The sequence below is a fragment of the Lytechinus variegatus genome, chromosome 18 (genome assembly GCF_018143015.1).
Source record: "Lytechinus variegatus isolate NC3 chromosome 18, Lvar_3.0, whole genome shotgun sequence".
NCBI classification, from domain to species: domain Eukaryota; kingdom Metazoa; phylum Echinodermata; class Echinoidea; order Temnopleuroida; family Toxopneustidae; genus Lytechinus; species Lytechinus variegatus.
In genome coordinates, this window is record NC_054757.1 from 19,307,426 (window position 1) to 19,327,196 (window position 19,771).

Genomic DNA, 19,771 nt, shown 5'->3' on the forward strand with positions numbered 1-19,771 from the left:
CACTGTCAAGCCAAATAACTGGATCAGAAAATGCATAAGCAACAGTTTTGTTCATTGAAAAGGGATTTTATTTCAATTTCAATTAATGCTCGATATCAATCGTCTTGTTTCAATCAAAATAATGAAATAAGGTCCAATGAAATTCACTATCATCTTCAACATGATTGAATGGAAAAATAGTAGCACAACAATGCTGACATAGCCATGACTGAGTAGAGAAAAGAGTACACCTCTCACAATAAACTATAATTCCCTGAGGAAGAGTTGCCATGAAGGATAATTACTGAGGATACGGAGCTGGGTAATTATAAATAATCAGACATCTGATCCAGTGTAGCATAATAACTTCTCGTTTTCTGCAAGATATTGAGGTCGTTGCTGCCTCCAGTACCTGTTTAATTATGATAGTGTCAAGAGCCTTTTTACATCATCTTAAAATACGACAACCAACAAACGAAAGAGCTTTTATCGGGACAGATTACGTGAGAGGATTTTGATTTTTTTTCTCACTTTTTTGGCCTTGAAATGGATAATGAATGAACATAGTGGACATTTAAACGAAATTGTATTTCTATGGACACGAAAAAGGAAACTATTCTGCTTACATTCCGCTGCATATTCCATCGGATGCTTACAACCCGTTTGGCACGATGAGGGTGCTTATCTTTCTGTATATCCTTGTCTTGTTGGGAAGAACAGGTCAATCACGATGTTCAAATCTTTGTGAGTGCAAGCAGAGGAGGACTTTGGTCGATGTGACATGCACAGATCTTGATGATATGCCTCAGGATCTCCCATGCAACGCTGGTTTGCTTGACTTGAAGAGCAATTCAATCACGGCACTCAAGAAGGAGTCATTCTCATGTCTCAAAAGCCTGGTTGAGCTTCTCCTGTCCAACAACCGTATTCGCTTAATCGAGGAAGGAGTCTTCGAGGGTGCCAACCAACTGCAGTACATTGAACTTGATTCAAACTTCCTTCAAAGGATACCATACCTTGGTACCTTACCGGCTCTTCTGAAGCTATCAGTCAGCAGGAATTCTCTGAAAGAGCGGCAACAGCAGACCCTTCGTGATCCATCAGGTACACGACTTTCATCGCTAAAACTGGCATTCAACAAACTCCAGAATCTACCTAAAATCCCATTTAGAGTATCATCGTTAGATTTAGAAGGGAATGCAATCAGGGACATTTCAACAACTATTTTTGCTTACCCCAAATTTATATCAAATTTGTGTATTTCATACAATAATATTGAATACTTGGAAAAGGCGCAAACGATGAAAAATCTGAAGGTTCTTTCACTTGAATACAACTATATCAAAAGCATCAGTGAAACTCTATTCACTTGCTTTCCTTCAATAAAAAGAATCTACCTACAAGGCAATAACATTGTTGATGTCTCTTCCTTTTGTAACATGCAACGTTTGGAGTTCATCTCATTGGAAGATAACCAAATCAGATTTGTGGGTAGACCCGCATTTACCAACATTTCCAAAATAGAATCCGTCAAATTGAATGGCAATAAGATCGATCAATTTTCAAACGATATTTTCTTTAACGCACCGAAAAGTCTAGGTCTTAACTCCAACAACATTCTAACACTAGACGCACTGTATGGAAGGAATCATTCAAACGTGTATATTCTGAATGTTGATAAAAATTATCTGCGAAGCATTTCTGTTATGTATTTTCCTACGTTAAATTCTCTTTATGCTTCTCACAATAAGCTCACAACTCTACACTTTGGAATTTTCGGACATAGAAATATTGAATACATTAATTTGAGGTGGAACTGTATTTCAAATTTAACTAATTTTGACAACCTAACCAACCTAACATACTTGGGTCTAAGTCATAACCTTCTTACCGCATGGGATCATAAATACTTGACAGGTCTGCCAAAACTCCGTTATCTTTATTTAAGCAACAATAGATTGACAGTGCTTTCAAACTTTACAACATTGCCAGAACTAGCAAAGTTAGATTTGTCCGGTAACAATCTCTACATGATAGAAAACTCCACCTTTGATTTCTTACCAAACCTTGTGGAATTAAACCTCGCCGAGAATAAAATATCTTGCCTGAATTTCGTCCGTTCGATCACACCACTTCAAAGGTTGAATGTAAGTCACAACGACGTCAGGGTAATCGATCGTCAATATTTTTCAAGTTTAATCTCTCTCAGAAAACTGGATTTAGCTTTTAATCTCATAACAGAGGTTAACCCCCTAAGCTTGACTTCTCTTGAAAGGTTTGATATTAGTCACAATTTGTTAACCCATTTAAATTTAAACCACATCTTTGATACAGAACAATTGATTTATATGAATGTAGAAGCCAATGGGATTACGGAAATCATCTCCATGTCAGCCTTACATATAAACATTAACAATAATGCTATCGGATCTTCCAACTCAAGTGTTCTTTCAGGAAACAACATTTTCGCCCGCAATAATAACTTGACAGACTTCAAACAGATAAGGATTTCACCTGATTTGGTCGGTCTTTACCTGAAGACGAATCAAATTAGTTCCATACCGAATTTTACCTTCGTGTCGGCATCTTCACTCTTCTTTCTCGAGTTGGATGATAACCACCTTATTGATATTCAACCTTTAGCTTTTATTGGCCTGAAAGATGTCGTCAGATTGAGCTTAAATAGAAACCGTTTGGTGTACCTCCCCGCTGGTGTGTTTTCACACATTGAGCAGCTGTCGTTTCTCAGGTTGAGTGGAAATCCTCTGAAGTACATTTCGAATCAACAGTTTTCAGGAGTGCTAGCCCGAATAGGGGGGTATACTGGTATAGATTTGTCTAGCATACCCCTTTTGAACACGTCCATAGAGGTGTTAAGAGATTTGAAAAATATTGAATACCTGAGCCTTCATCAAAGTTTTTCTTTTAAAAAATACTTTATAAGAAACACTTCTGTGCAGGCAGACACCACTGATGAATTCCCAAGACTTGTGATATTTATTCTGTCTTCACTTAATCTCGGAAATCAATGTAAAGAATTGTTGATGAAGAATTTGGAGGTACTTGATTTGTCTAACAATTCCTTTACTTCAATTCCCAGATACTGTCTACCAAGAAACAGCAAGGCATATAATCTTGATCTGTCCGATAATGAAATCAAAGTCATTTCTAATGATTCATTCGACAAGCAACAGCAGTTCTGGATGTTGGACTTAAGTTACAACAATATTATATCATTCGAATTCGGTTCCTTGCAACATCAGACATACTTGACCGACTTAAATCTGGAGGGCAACCAAATCATAACACTTGATAGTGGGTATCTTACGTTCTCTTTAAAATCAGTAAGAATTAACTTTGAAAGTAATCCTTGGTTATGTGATTGTGACCTCATCAAAACTTTTTTAACCCTACCTCCAAACGAGAAATCCATGAAATGTTTTCAACCTGCAGCGTATGCCGGCACTTCAGTGGCCGAACTAGCTGCCGCAGACAATTTTAGTTGTCGCCCACAATTGTGCTCTCCACCATATCAAACCCTGCTTTCGTTTGTTGGTGACAAAGTTGAGTTACCTTGCCCAGTCAGACATTCAACATCAAGCAACACTTACTGGTCAGTAACGCTTCAAGAACTCCAGTTCTCTGATAGAGACACATTCCCCAATGGAGTTTCCATTCTTCCTCATAATGCTCTTCTGATCAGTAATGCTGCCAAAAACATGACTGGTTTTTACACTTGTTGGAGTGAAAATGAAGCTGGGCAAACGAAATTCACCCTCAAATTAATTGTCAAGGAAAAATTAAGGGAAAATATTGAAGACAGAACTAACTATTCGACAATGTTAGTGCAAAACTGGACGGACAATCTTCAATGTGGTAAATCTCTTGCTACTACTTATATCATGAGTAATAATTTGCTATTATCAATGCTAGCAGTGCAGTCGATCTACCTTGTTTCTCAAACTACACTTGCATATTTTCAGGAAGTTTCGGAATCTTTGTTTTGTGTTTTTATAGTGTAATAGTGAGTTAAGGGATTGCGTACGAAATAATAACTCAACAATGTGATTAATTCGAACTCCCTTTTTTCAATGGTTAGCTGTATTTTGCTTTGACAGATATACAATGAATCATATATTTCATATACAAGAACCTAGTTTATTATACAGATATTGACTGCATAGAGGGAAATATAACATTTCAGATCCTGGAGGGGAGTTTTTGTCGAGGATTATTATACATTTTCCGTAGCGCGAAGCGCTGAGGAAAAACATAGTTCCCAAGATATAACTACCCAAGGTAAGTGAAATGATATATTGTTCCCGTAGGATATATACAGTGACCTGTATAAATGCATATTACAAGATAGGTAGAAAATTGTACTGACCCACAAATCTTGTAGTGGTGAGATGTAGAACAGAGAAGTACAGGAGAAGACCAATTCCATACCTAATCGAGTCACTTAATGCCTTGTAATGGTGTCGGGGAAAACTTTGCACTCTCGTTCTCTTACTTACTCTCTCCTCTTACTATCCTCTTTTTCCTCTGTCACCCCTCTCCTTTTCTTCTCGATTTTTATCTTTCACTGGTTTTTTCCCCCCTCTTTGCTGGGATTTCCATGTTATTGTTGTAAGAAGCTGTTCAATTGGGTGACATCCCGCGATACCAAAGGCCCGCGAGACCGACTTTTTTCCCCTTCATCGGGTGCGATCGAGTGGTTTAAGGCGCCTCGTTGCAGCGGCGTAACAGGTGTCTTATCAGAGGGGGAGGGGGCAGAGCAAAAGAAAAATTCCCGATAACTAAGTCCAGAATCATTGGCTTTGCGAGGATTTCATTTGATGGGACAGTAGTGAGCATGCGACCCACGCGAAGTGTGCGAAACACTTAATAATGAGCGCACGAAAGGCGCTCCATAAGAGTTTCCCCCTGCCGCGCGAAGCACGGAAGCTCCGATGATTACTTCGAATTGTTCCTTGCCCACTCCTGCTCTTCCTACGTTTTCTGCCTGAAATGGGGGAGGGGCACAGCCAAAAAATTCGCGTTCACTAAGTCTAAAATTAGTGGCGAAGCTAGGATTTAATTCAAGGGGGCGATAGTCAGCACGCAAAGCGTGTGAAATACTTACTGAGCGCAAAACGCCTTCGGGGGCGGGGGGTTGAATGGAGGTAGAACCTGTGACGATCCTTTGAACTATTCCTTGTCTTCTGTTGCTCGTCTTACGTTCTCCTATACTTTCTTAGTTTCTCGCTGACGGTTCTCCCCCCCTTCTTTTTGGGGGGGAGGGGGGATTTGTGTTTGTTTGTTTTTCCTTTTTGCTACGAGGGTGTAATAAATTTATTAATATAATTGTTCATATATCTATTTATTTATTCATTCATTCAACTATTCTGTAATAGATTATTTTTTAATATCAACTTTTTTTTAAAGATAACATTTCAGCTTCTGCCAAAAACAGGCAAAGGACGTATTAAGATGTGCGGGAGCAGACAAGGAACGATTCATATGAACGTCGGAGTCGGTGCTTCCAGGCTTCTCGCGGGGGACAATCCCCATCCCTGAACCCTTCCCCCCCCCTACACGGAGCGCGCTTCCCGTGCTCACTACCGCCCTATTCTAGCCGGCGTTACAGGGAAGTATTTGCACTGCCCCCCTCTCGCCTCAGATAACAGGTATACGCCGCTGTAACGAGGTGCCTTAATCCACTCGACACCTGATGATGGAAATAAAAAAAGTCGGTCTCGCGGGCCTTCGGTCAAATGGTCGGATCCCGTTTAATTGAAATGCGTGAGACATGTACATGTACATGTATAGTGTTGTCAGCCAGTTTTACCCTTCCTTTCCTTCACTTCTCAATTTCGCTGCTTCCCTATCTTTCTTCTCATATCCTCTTCCCTCTCCCCTTTTCTTATCTCCATTTATCACCTCTTCTCTCTATCATCCACTTATCATGTCCATCTTCATTGTCTCGATACTATATTCCTCCATCTCTTTTCTTTCTCCCTTTCTCTCATTCATTTTTCCTTCTTCATATTTCTTGCAGTACAAAACCACTTGAGAAATTTGACATTGAAGTAGAGTTATGCATGGTAGAATTGATATTTGAATGCATCATGTACATAAGTGCAATCATGTAGTGCAGTTACAGTGACGTACGCAACTGATGCATAGCGTTTTCCAACGGATGGCAATTTTTTTGTACGTTTTCCCGGGGGGGGGGGCACTTCCATCCACGAGTGGATACCATGCGCGACCATGGGGTCTCGAAAAGCACCCTAAACACGTCATTTCCATATTCTGAAAATGCACCCTTTAACAAGTATTGGCGTGTGAAACCCTTCCCTTAACAAGTATTGGAAACAAATATTCCCTGAAATTAACCCCTAAACAAGTACAGGAATGTTTTATTGATACGGGTCCTTCGGTCTTCGGCTTTACCTTATTTGGTTTAGTACGACCCCACCGTCTATACCTCGCGCAAATCGGACTCTAAACACGAAGTGTTGGGGCAAAAAGGACATCCTTTATAAAATATTTTAATTTTGTTTTATCATCCCCGCAAATTCGACCCTAAACACGCAATTTTCCTAGCGAAATAGATACCCTTTTTCATTATTTTTGTGTTTTTGACACCCTTATCACGTTACGTACGTAACGTGCCTTATCGTGAAAAAGACATCCTGTTTACGTTTTTTTTTTGGTGACGCATGGTATCCACTCGTCAAGGTAACTGGCCCCCCGGTACGTTTTACATCCGTTTTGCATCCGTAAGTGCAGTGGGACTGCTGTAACATACCATTGAATAGAATGTTGTATACAAAACTTAATTTAGAATCTAGAACCTTCTTTTCTGACAAACTGATAATTTCTTATATGCAATAAATCTCTGGAGGTATGAACAACCAAATGATTTTCTAGCAATTCTCATTTTATTTATTTATTTAATTCATGCATGTTCACAATTTACAATGTAAAAGAATACATAGATAACATATAAATATATACGAAACACAAGTAAATAATGAACATACAAAGGTGTTGCAACATAAGCTTTTTTTTTATTTCGGTTTTTTTCTATTTCATCTTTTTCTGGTAACCTGATGCCATTCGATACCATTTGTGTAAAACAATCTACGTAATAAATATGTATTCCGTTTCCACATTTGTTCGCTCAAAGTAACAACTTATATTTTTCCCCCATTGGGAGCCTAATTTTTTACAAGCTCTGCTTTTTATTTAGGTTTCCTCACTTTTTTTACATTTGTAGTGTACCTTATGCTTAAAAAAAAAAACTTATGTTAGATACTTAATTTTATCATTGATACACTATGTTTATGACCACATTTGTTACGTATATTATGATATTTGTTTTAAAAGTGGAATCAATAAATGAATGAATGAATGAATGAATGAAGCTAAAAGCTTGATTGGTTGAAGCACCTTTAAACTTGTTTTCCATCCAAGCAAACAAAATAAAAATGTAAGAATAAGAAAGAGGGGAAAGAAAGAGAAGAATGTGAAAGACTGCCGAGATTTAACAATTAAGTTTCAAAAGAACAAAAGAGTCTAGCGAATATAATTAGTTCAAGAAACCTTTCAAGATGGCTGGGCAACTACTAAAGTCCTATCATAATTATTATTCCCTGGGGGTATGATGCTACGGGAGGATACGACGCTGGGTAATTGAAGATGAAAGTGATCAGATAATTTGATTTTGTGTAGTATGATAGCTTCTCATTTTCTGCATGATATCAAGGTCGATGCTGCCTCCAGTACCTCTTAAAATAGTGCCAATACCTCCTTGACATATTCTGAAAATACGACAACCAACAAAAAGAGAGTGCGTTATTTTATCGCGACAGATTACGTGAAAGAGAGGATTTTTATATCATTTTCACTTTTGTCTTGAAATTGATGATAAGTGAACAAATTGAAGCTTTAAACTAAACTACAAGTACGGACTCGAACTGTCTTGCTTCACATTCTGCATACTATTCCATCGGACATGTCGGATGCTTACAACCCGTTTGGCACGATGAGGGTGCTTATCTTTCTGTATATTCTTGTATTGTTGGGAAGAACAGGTCAATCACGATGTTCAAGTTTTTGTGAGTGCAAGCAGAGGAGGACTTTGGTCGATGTGACATGCACAGATCTTGATGATATGCCTCAGGATCTCCCATGCAACACTGTTTTGCTTAACTTGAAGAGCAATTCAATCACTGCACTCAAGAAGGAGTCATTCTCATGTCTCGGAAGCTTGGTTGAGCTTCTCCTATCCAACAACCGTATTCGCTTAATCGAGAAAGGAGTCTTCGAGGATGCTACCCAACTGGAGTACATTGAACTTGATTCAAACTTCCTTCAAATGATACCATACCTTGGAACCTTACCGGCTCTTCTGAAGCTATCAGTCAACAGGAATTCTCTGAAAGAGTGGCAACAGCAGACCCTTCGTGATCCATCAGGTACACGACTTTCATCGCTAAAACTGGCATTCAACAAACTCCAGAATCTACCTAAAATCTCATTTAGAGTATTATCGTTAGATTTAGAAGGGAATGCAATCAGGGACATTTCAACAACCATTTTTGCTTACCCCAAACTTATATCAAATTTGTGCATTTCATACAATAATATTGAATACTTGGAAAAGGCGCAAACGATGAAAAATCTGAAGGTTCTTTCACTCGAATACAACTATATCAAAAGCATCAGTGAAACTCTTTTCACTTGCTTTCCTTCAATAAAAAGAATCTACCTACAAGGCAATAAAATTGTGGATGTCTCTTCCTTTCGTAACATGCAACGTTTGGAGTTCATCTCATTGAAAGATAACCAAATCAGATTTGTGGGTGAACCCGCATTTACCAACATTTCCAAAACAGAAACCGTCATATTGAACGGCAATAAGATCGATCAGTTTTCAAACGATATATTCTTTGACGCACCGTACTGTCTAGGTCTTAACTCCAACAACATTTTAACACTAGACGCACTGTATGGAAGGAATCATTCAAACGTGCATTTTCTGAATGTTGATAAAAATTATCTTCGAAGCATTTCTGTTATGTATTTTCCGACGTTAAATTCTCTTTTTGCTTCTCAAAATAAGCTCACTACTTTACACTTTGGAATTTTCGGACACAGAAATATTGAATACATTAACTTGAGATGGAACTGTGTTTCAAATTTAACTAATATTAACAACCTTACCAACCTATCATACTTGGGTCTAAGTCATAACCTTCTTACCGCATGGGATCATAAATACTTGACAGGTCTGCCAAAACTCCGTTATCTTTATTTAAGCAACAATAGATTGTCAGTGCTTTCAAACTTTACAACATTGCCAGAACTAGCAAAGTTAGATTTGTCCGGTAACAATCTATACATGATAGAAAACTCCACCTTTGATTTCTTACCAAACCTTGTGGAATTAAACCTCGCCGAGAATAAAATATCGTGCCTGAATTTCGTCCGTTCGATTACACCACTGAAGAGATTGAATGTAAGTCACAACGATGTCAGGGTAATCGATCGTCAATATTTTTCAAGTTTAATCTCTCTCCAAACACTGGATTTAGCTTTCAATCTCATAACAGAGGTTAAACCCCTAAGCTTGACTTCTCTTGAAAGGTTTGATATTAGTCACAATTTGTTAACCCATTTAAATTTAAATCATATCTTTGATACAGAACAATTGATTTATTTGAATGTAGAGGCCAATGGGATTACGGAAATCATCTCCCTTTCGGCCTTACATATAAACATTAACAATAATGCTATCGGATCTTCCAACTCAAGTGTTCTATCAGGAAACAACATTTTCGCCCGCAATAATAACCTGACAGACTTCAAACAGATAAGGATTTCGCCTGATTTGGTCGGTCTTTACCTGAAGACGAATCAAATTAGTTCCATACCGAATTTTACCTTCGTGTCGGCATCTTCACTCTTCTTTCTCGAGTTGGATGATAACCACCTTGTTGATATTCAACCTTTAGCTTTCATTGGTCTAAAAGATGTCGTCATATTGAGCTTAAACAGAAACCGTTTGGTGTACCTCCCCGCTGGTGTGTTTTCACACATAGAGCAGCTGTCGTATCTCATGTTGAGTGGAAATCCTCTGAAGTACATTTCTAATCAACAGTTTTCAGGAGTGCAGGGCCGAATAGGTACCGGTATAGATTTGTCTTGCCTACCCCTTTCGAACACGTCCATAGACGTATTAAGAGATTTGAAAAATGTTGAATACCTGAGCCTTCATCAAAGTTTTGCTTTTAAACAGTACTTTATAAGAAACACTACTATAGAAGCAGATACCACTATTGAATTCCAAGAACTTTTGATATTTAGACTTTCTTCACTTAACCTCGGAAATCACTGTAAAGAATTGTTAATGAACAATTTGGAGGCACTTGATTTGTCTAACAATTCCTTTACTTCAATTCCTAGATACTGTCTACCAAGAAACAGCAAGGCATATAATCTTGATCTGTCAGATAATGAAATCAAAGTCATTTCTAATGATTCATTCGACAAGCAACAGCAGTTCTGGATGTTAGACTTAAGTTACAACAATATTATATTATTCGAATTCGGTTCCTTGCAACATCAGACATACTTGACCGACTTAAATCTGGAGGGCAACCAAATCACAACACTTGATAGTGGGTATCTTACGTTCTCTTTAAAATCAGTAAGAATTAACTTTGAAAGTAATCCTTGGTTGTGTGATTGTGACCTCATCAAAACTTTTTTAACCCTACATCCAAACGAGAAATCCATGAAATGTGTTAAACCTGCAGCATACGCCGGCACTTCAGTGGCCGAACTAGCTGCCGCAGACAATTTTAGTTGTCGCCCACAATTGTGCTCTCCACCATATCAAACCCTGCTTTCGTTCGTTGGTGACAAAGTTGAGTTACCTTGCCCAGTCAGACATTCAACATCAAGCAACACTTACTGGTCAGTAACGCTTCAAGATCTCCAGTTCTCTGATAGAGACACCTTACCCAATGGAGTTTCAATTCTTCCTCATAATGCTCTTCTGATCAGTAATGCTGCCAAAAACATGACTGGTTTTTACACTTGTTGGAGTGAAAATGAAGCTGGGCAAACGAAATTCACCCTAAAATTAATAGTCAAGGAAAAAATAAGGGAAAATATTGAAGACAGAACTGACTATTCGGCAATGTTAGTGCAAAACTGGACGGACAATCTTCAATGTGGTAAATCTCTTGCTACTACTAATATCATGAGTAATAATTTGCTATTATCGATGCTAGCAGTGCAGTCGATCTACCTTTTTTTTTTCTCAAACTACAATTGCTTATTTTCAGGAAGTTTCGGAATCTTTGTTTAGTGTTTTTATAGTGTATTAGTGAGTTAAGGGATTGCGTACGAAATAATAACTCAACAATGTGATTAATTCGAACTCCTTTTTTTCAATGGTTAGCTGTATTTTGCTTTGACAGATATAAAATGAATCATATATTTCATATAAAAGAACCTAGTTCATTATACAGATATTGACTGCATAGATGGGAAATATAACTTTTTAGATCCTGGAGGGGAGTTTTATTTTGTCGAGGATTATTATATTTTTCTGTAGCGCGAAGCGCTGAGGAAAAACATAGTTCCCATGATATAGCTGTATATTGTTCCCGTAGGATATACAGTGACCTGTATAAATGCATATTACAAGATAGGTAGAAAATTGTACTGACCCACAAATCTTGTAGTGGTGAGATGTAGAACAGAGAAGTACAGGAGAAGACCAATTCCATACCTAATCAAGACACTTAATGCCTTGTAATGGTGTCGGGGAAAACCTTGCACTCTCGTTCTCTTACTATCTCTTACTCTCTCCTCTTACTATCCTCTTTTTCCTCTGTCACCCCTCTCCTTTTCTTCTCGATTTCTATCTTTCACTAGTTTTTTTCCCCCTCTTTGCTGGGATTTCCATGTTATTGTTGTAAGAAGCTGTTCAATTGGGTGACAGCCCGCGAGACCGACTTTTTTCCCCTTCATCGGGTGCGATCGAGTGGTTTAAGGCGCCTCGTTGCAGCGGCGTAACAGGTGTCAGAGGGGGAGGGGGCAGAGCAAAGAAAAATTCCCGGTAACTAAGTCCAGAATCACTTTTTCATTTTGATGGGACAGTAGTGAGCATGCGACCCACGCGAAGTGTGCGAAACACTTAATAATGAGCGCGCGCGAAAGGCGCTCCATATTAAAGGAGAGGTTCCCCCTTCCGCGCGAAGCACGGAAGCTCCGATGTTTCCTTTGGATTGTTCCGTGCCCGCTCCTGATCTTCCTATGTTTTCTGCCTGAAATGGGGAGGGACACAGCAAACATTAACTAAGTCTAAAATTAGTGGCGAAGCTAGGATTTAATTCAAGGGGGGCGGTAGTCAGCACGCAAAGCGTGTGAAACACTGAGCGCAAAACGCCTTCGGGGGGGGGGGGGTGAATGAAGGGAGAACCTGTGACGATCCTTTGAACTATTCCTTGTCTGCTGTCGCTCGTCTTTCGTTCTCCTATACCTTTTTTTTTCTCGCTGACGGTTTCCCCTTCTTCTTTTTTTTTTTTGGGGGGGGAGGGGGGATTGGCGTTTGTTTGTTTTTCCTTTTTTGCTACGAGGGTGTAATCAATTGATTAATATAATTGTTCATTTATCTATTTATTCATTCATTCATTCAACTATTCAGTAATAGATTGTTTTTAATATCAACTTTTTTAAAGATAACATTTCAGCTTCTGCCAAAAACAGACAGAGGACGTATTAAGATGTGCGGGAGCAGACAAGGAACGATTCATATGAACGTCGGAGTCGGAGCTTCCAGGCTTCTCGCGGGGGACAATCCCCTCCCTGTACCCCCCCCTACACGGAGCGTGCTTCCCGTGATCACTACCGCCCCTAAACTGAAATCCTAGCTATGCCACTAATTCTAGACGGAGTTACCGTGAAATATTTAGCTCTACCCCTCCCCCTCAGATAACAGGCATACGCTGCTGTAACGAGGCGCCTTAAAGCACTAGACACCTGATGATGGAAATAAAAAAAAAGTCGGTCTCGCGGGCCTTCGGTCATTGAATGGTCGGACCCCGTTTAATTGAAATGTGTGAGACATGTACATGTATAGTGTTGTCAGCCAGTTTTACTCTTCCTTTCCTTCACTTCTCACTTTCGCTTCTTCCCTATCTTTCTTCTCATATCCTCTACCCTCTCTCTTTCTCTTATCTCCATTTATCACCTCTTCTCTCTATCATCCACTTATCATGTCCATCTTCATTGTCTCGATACTATATTCCTCCATCTCTTTTCTTTCTCCTTTTCTCTCATTCATATTTCCTTCTTAATCTTTCTTGCAGTACAAAAAACGCTTGAGAAATTTGATAATGAAGTAGAGTTATGCATGGTAGAATTGATATTTGAATGCATCATGTAGTGCAGTTACAGTGAAGTAAAACACGATAGCGTTGCAATTTTATCTCTTAAAATTTTAAGATTCTTTTTTTAATAACATGTACTCGTGTCTCGTTATATGTAAAATTGAACATTGTTGGCATTGCATCTATTTTCTCTTCCTCTTTCCTATATCTTTTTTCTTCGTTCTTCTAATATTCTGTTTCTCCACTCTCCATATCCCTTTTCTCTTCTTGTAAGCCAAGTCCGCCCCGAGTGTAGGTTGATTTGAAGGAATAGAGGTGGATCGGCTAGAATGTTAAGTGTAAAGTGCTATGCTTATTTCGGTTCTCTTTTCGTTCGGGTCGGCTTGTTGCTGGGGCGGACTTGTACTTTTGTCCAACAATCTATATTATGTTTCAGTGCTCCATTAGACCTTGTTAACCGCCTTTTTGTTCGTTTACTCCGATATAATGTTCTCTTTATTTACAGTATTTAATAATTCACAATGCTACTCAATGATTATGCCTATTGTTACGAATTTATTTTTTGTTTATTGTTCTCACTGTTTCCGTTCCACACGTGCACTGTTAGAAAAAATAAAAGAAGTTCCTGCAGCAGAGTCTCGAGAACACCTGTAATCTTACCGAATTGCGTAATAATCATTCTGTAAATTCATAAAACAAGAATTTTTCTGCAATTTAACAGAACAGGTCTGTTTAAAAAGGGGAAAAGGGTGTTTTATTCAAGGAAATTTGTAAGATTCCATACATCAAATACCAATTTCCTGTAAGATTACGCAATTTGGTAAGATTACAGGTGTTCTCGAGACTCTGCTGCAGGAACTTCTTTTATTTTTTCTAACAGTGAAATACTTAGTGATATTTTATCAATCTTATTCCATATCGACACTCATTTATGTTTCTTTTTACCTTTTGCAAGGTATTGGTTTGGGTCTCATCTATCAAATGGAAGTAAAAGTTTTGACAGAATGTTACACTTGAGTGAGCACTGTCCAAAGCTCGCAGAAATCTGTTTGCGCAATGCTCGTTTTTTACGTTGTTTTAAGGGAAAGGGCGAAATCAAACTTACCCTTGCGAAACATTTCTCATACATTTCCCTTGCCCTTGTAGTCAATTGAAATAAAACGAATACATTAAAGCATTTTATAACAATTTTGCCACCAAACCGAAATTTCAACACTTAGTAAGCACCACATTTACCCTTTTTGTGACAGCTGGATCTGATGACATAACTGAATCTGAAGAAAGGTTTCATCAGACATCTCCAGCATTTTTTCACTTAGTTTTTTTCATTTTAGTTTTTATCATTTTAAAGTGGGTTTACATTTCATTTTTCGTTTAATACTCGTTTCTCTACACTTTTCCCAATCTTGACAATGATTAATTTGTTGATGTTCGCGTCATTGAATGTATTATTTTAGCCAATGTATGATTATGTATCTTCGTATTTTTTTCTCTCTTAGATCATCATTCTCAAGCTCATAGAGCTTATGATGCTCCAATCATGTATATGTATATATAATGGAGATAAATGATTATACTATGAATACCATGTAATGTTGAAAATGATGTATATATGTATATGAATAAAATAAAATCAAATTAACAAAATGAAAATCAAGCCTAAGCCATTCCATGTAAATCACAGCTCAGTGTGAAGCAAATATCGTCACGATGGTCTCGGTGTGTGTGGGATCGGGGTGGGGCGCAATGCACTCTTCGAAGTGTTTTGAGCAAGGAAACAGTTAAAAAGGAAAAAAAAGATATCTTCACATCAATTTTACTTTCTAAATTCCACGTGTTCTTCATGACTATGGTCTACTTTTATTCACATAACTATTTCAAAGTTCTGCGCTAATCATTTTTCACTAACTTTTCAAAAGTAATTGGTGCTCACTCAAGCGGAAATATTTTTCCACAAATTCGAATTGCAGAAGCTCCGACGTTTCTTTTAATCGTTCCTTGTCTGCATCCGCTCTTCTTACGTTTTCTGCCTAAAATGGGGAGGGGCACAACAAAAAACTTCCCGTTAACTAAGTCTAAAATTAGTGGCAAAGCTAGGATTTAATTCAAGGGGGAGCTAGGTAGCTGTCTGCACGCGAAGCGTGTGAAACACCGAGCGCGCAAAACGCGTTCCGAGGGGGGGGGGGGGGGGTGCGTAGAGGGATAAGCTGTGACGATCCCTTGAACTATTCCTTGTCTGCTCTCGCTCGTCTTACGTTCTCCTCTACATTTTTATTTTCTTGATCACGTTTCCCCCTTTTTTTGGGGAAGGGGGGGGGGATTGGCGGGGTTTTTTTTGCTACGAGGGTGTAGTTAATTGATAAATATAATTATTCATTTATTTATTAATTCATCTTTAACAGATTCATTTTTTAACATCATTTTTCCATAGATAGACTGGGAATAGTTTGCAAAATGCTTTTCATAATACTATGAAATCGGACACCCCATTCCCTCTCTCACTTCATCGTCTAATGAAATCATATTATAGTCTCTGAAGAAATCTACACCACCGAGGTTAAACCAAAAATGTTACAACAATTAGACTGATGAACCCAAATACAGTGGCGCCGCATCACAGGTGGGCTGTTGCAAATTAAAAAAAAAGAAAAATCAGAAATATCCTAACCATATTTTGCATAGAAATGCCCACACTGATAGACACAGAGCACATTCAAATAAATTTGATATTATTCCAAGTTCTTTTCCTCTGTATTTTCTCATACCTCTTTTACTTTCAATTTCTCCTATCGTTCCTCTTGACCCCACCCCCTCTCTCTCCATTTCTGTTCTCTTTAATTTTGTTAACATCTTATTCCTATATAAAATAAAATGAAATCCTTCTGGACTTAGTTACCGGGAAGTATTTTGGCTCTACCCCCCCCCCCCCGAAAACAGGCATATACGCCGCTGCATGCAACGAGGCGCTTTAAACCACTCGTCACCTGGGGGGCGTTTCATCAATATTTTCGTTCGACAAGTGGTCAGGGCCTGTTGTACAAAGAGTTATGATTGATCCGATCAATCGCAACTATGGACGGCCAGCAAAGTCAACATCTATTATGCATGTTTGTTCAAAATATTTTTTAGCTGTGATGTATATTCATGCATTCATTGATTTCTTGAAAATTCACTGCGCTTCTCTTTGCATAAAAACGACATTGTGCAAATTTTTCTTTAAAAAAATTATGACACTGATGGATTTCCATAGAGTTACGATTGATCGGATCAATCATAACTCTTTGTACAACAGGTTCTCAGATCTGACATCTTTCCTGGATTCTGATTGGTTGAGAAGCACTGTTACAGTAACTGTCGGATAAAACAGGACTTGTCGGATAAAACGTCTGACAAGTCCTTTCATGAAACGCTCCCCAGATGAAGGGAAAAAAGTCGGTCTCGCGGACCTTCGGTCAAGTGGTCGGACCCCAAATTAACACCCTTTATGCAAATTCCCGAATGAAATATTTTGCAGAAGTATTCTTCAGTGTTGTCTTTCAGCTGGGCATGACACAAATTAAAAATCTGAAATTGCCCAAAATGACTTTTGGCGCACTTTTGTTTCGCCCCGGCCCACTGTGCGAAAAAATGTGAAATGAAAATGATTTTTGAGAGAATCCTTAATCTATTCATTTTACTTGCTGAATGGGAGGAGAATATATAACATCCCTCAGATCGAGTGACTGCACCACAGGGGGGATGGGGGGGGGGGGGGTGCATTTGCACTGTCAACATAACTTGTCACATTATACAGCCATTCATTCCAAAACATTAAAACCATGATTACCATGAAATTCATGACCATCTTTCAATACGCATGACCATCACCGCTGGAACCACGATTACCATGACTTTCATGGCCACCATCATTCCAAACACATTGACCATTACAACCACAATTACCATGATATTCATGGCCACTATCATTCCAAACACATTGACCATTACCGTTACAACCACAATTACCATGACTTTCATGACCACCATCATTCCAAACACATTGACCATCACCGTTACAACCACGATTACCATGACATTAGTGACCACCATCATTCTAAACACATGACTATCGCCGTTTGAACCACAATATTCATGACCACCATCATTCTACACACAATCACTGTTAGCACCATGATTACCATGATATTCCACCATCACAACCATGCACCATGAAGTTTTTTTTCTCAAAACCCCTTGGTTAAAAGGCTATTCCTATTCAGGTGTAATTGCTCTGTGTTGTTTAGATTTGTATGCAACCACCACAATTTCGACCACTGCAAACTGAAACCATTGCCACAATAAACAATCATCATATTACTTGAATGATTCAATCAACGACACATAATCAGAAATTAAAATGATTTTTTTAATAGTTTATTGAAATTGAATGCCTGCTTGATTTATTATGATAGAAATAAAATAAAATCCCTAAAAAAGCACATAATATCATTATTGAAATGCATAAATCTTTTTGGTATACTACATTTCTCTAAACAAAGATTTTTTCAGAGAGAAAAAAAACTCTGTCTATTGTCCACAATCTGCAGGCTCTACAAGTTAATCCCAAAAATTTAAATAATTTTGATTGCATATACATGAAAATTGGCATTTTCAAAAATTTTGCCCTACCGAATTCCATTTTACAGAGCACAAAATCTCTAAAAACTGATCATAACATAATTGTTATATTTTTGTTCATAAGTTAATGAAAATAAGAGGTACATGAAAATAGCATTGGCTGAATTCACAAGAATAAAAAATATTTGTCTATTATGTAGCACAATATCTATGCATGGTCAAAGTGTTTTATCTACCTCAGTGATCTACAAGTAGTCACAAAATTGGTTCAAAGTGCACACAAAAATGATATATGAAATAATTCAATCTGTGAAATTTCAAAAAAGATTCTAAGCAATTAGAGTTGAACTTTGTGGTTATCAAAATCAATTGCTTTCTGGGGCAGGTTTCATAAAGCTGTCAGAAAAGTTACACTGGTCTAGGCAAACAACTAGAACATGGCAATCAAATGTGTTTCTCAAAATTGTAAAATGTACCTTTATTATGTAAAATACATAATACATTGTGCTGCAGTCGACCCATGTGAGGTAAATGGGTACTGCTACAAATATATGAGCACTTTGAGCACCTAATAATGTGGATATCCATGCAATATAAATACCCTTCATATTTTCAGTGTAAGGTACTCTACATGCTTTCTACATGTATTAGCACTTTACATTCCTGCTGTTTATAAAGTCATGCATAACTTTGAATACAGCTTTGTGAAACCACCCCCCCCCCCAAAAAAAAATATTAAGTAATCAGCACGGATGTCAACAATTGAAATGGTTGATAAAAAAAGAGAGCGGGCCGGGGAGCATTTTCACTTCTAAAACACCATGGCTAAACCAAAAAATATTTCATGAAATTGTCATAAACATCAGTATTGAAATGAAACTTCAATTGTCTTAATACTGTTTCTTTGACCTATGATACTGGTTCAGTGACCTTATATTTCAAAAGCATGAATAAAAAGATTATGCAATTTCTCTGACAAAGTGTTAAGTTTCTGAATTGAGATCAAAAGCCATCCATTGAAAACTTGCAATGGAGTAGTCACGAGCACAATATGTATCAAAATAGGTTGAATTCATGTTTGTTTTTTCTTTAAAACATAATGGATGTATCAATTATTACCAACGTATATCATAGAATAAAATAACTTCTATTTACATTAATATAGATTGGTATTTATTTCAATAAAGCAGGAATTAGATTTCAAGTAATAAAAGAAAACAAAATCTGATTGCTGTCATGTGATAAAAAGGGAGATTTTGTGAGGACAATTTCATACTAGATATCTAATAAATATATCAGTAATCAAGGTTATTGGATTTTTTTGGTGTGATTTATGCAATTCTTGAAACGGATATTAGATTGTTTGAATTGATTACTGGTGAGTTATTCTTGATTTTGAGATATGAGGCCACTTGTACTTCCTGTAGCACGAAGTTAGCAAATTGACTGTAAGATTGATTTTCATGTTTAACAGTACATGGCGGTCAAAGCAATCAAACGTAAATTGTGTTCTCAGATCAATTGCTAATGTTTGTGATACAGGACAGTAGATAGCACAAAGCCGATGAATACTGTTCATTTATGAAGTCAAGTGAATTTGGAGCAATAAGTCAAACACAGAGAGCATTACAAAATGCAACATTGGAAACTGGCCTAAAATCAAACATAAAATCAATCACAGCTTGCATTGAACTTCAGTAACCCAATTGGAGTTAATACCTTGTTGGTCGGTGATAAATGCATTGAATGGAATTTGTATGCAATCACTTGAAAAGTTTGTG

General features: G+C 37.8%; 3 protein-coding genes across 3 annotated transcripts; all 3 read left to right on the forward strand.

Annotated features, from left to right (window-relative positions):
* Nucleotides 1-634: 634 nt before the first annotated feature.
* Nucleotides 635-2,322, forward strand: LOC121432221 (biglycan-like). Its single transcript, XM_041630074.1, has 2 exons — nucleotides 635-1,151; nucleotides 2,314-2,322. Exons 1-2 carry the CDS (start codon nucleotides 651-653, stop codon nucleotides 2,320-2,322), a joined length of 510 nt encoding a protein of 169 aa, XP_041486008.1. The 5' UTR covers nucleotides 635-650.
* A 5-nt stretch (nucleotides 2,323-2,327) lies between these two features.
* LOC121432222 (leucine-rich repeat and immunoglobulin-like domain-containing nogo receptor-interacting protein 3) lies at nucleotides 2,328-5,538 on the forward strand. The gene is made up of 2 exons (XM_041630075.1): nucleotides 2,328-3,855; nucleotides 5,435-5,538. Exons 1-2 carry the CDS (start codon nucleotides 2,328-2,330, stop codon nucleotides 5,536-5,538), a joined length of 1,632 nt encoding a protein of 543 aa, XP_041486009.1.
* A 1,858-nt stretch (nucleotides 5,539-7,396) lies between these two features.
* LOC121432223 (relaxin receptor 1-like) lies at nucleotides 7,397-14,894 on the forward strand. Its single transcript, XM_041630076.1, has 3 exons — nucleotides 7,397-9,048; nucleotides 10,435-10,539; nucleotides 14,873-14,894. The coding sequence occupies exons 1-3, from the start codon at nucleotides 7,982-7,984 to the stop codon at nucleotides 14,892-14,894; spliced, it is 1,194 nt and encodes a 397-aa protein (XP_041486010.1). The 5' UTR covers nucleotides 7,397-7,981.
* The last annotated feature ends 4,877 nt before the right edge of the window (nucleotides 14,895-19,771 follow it).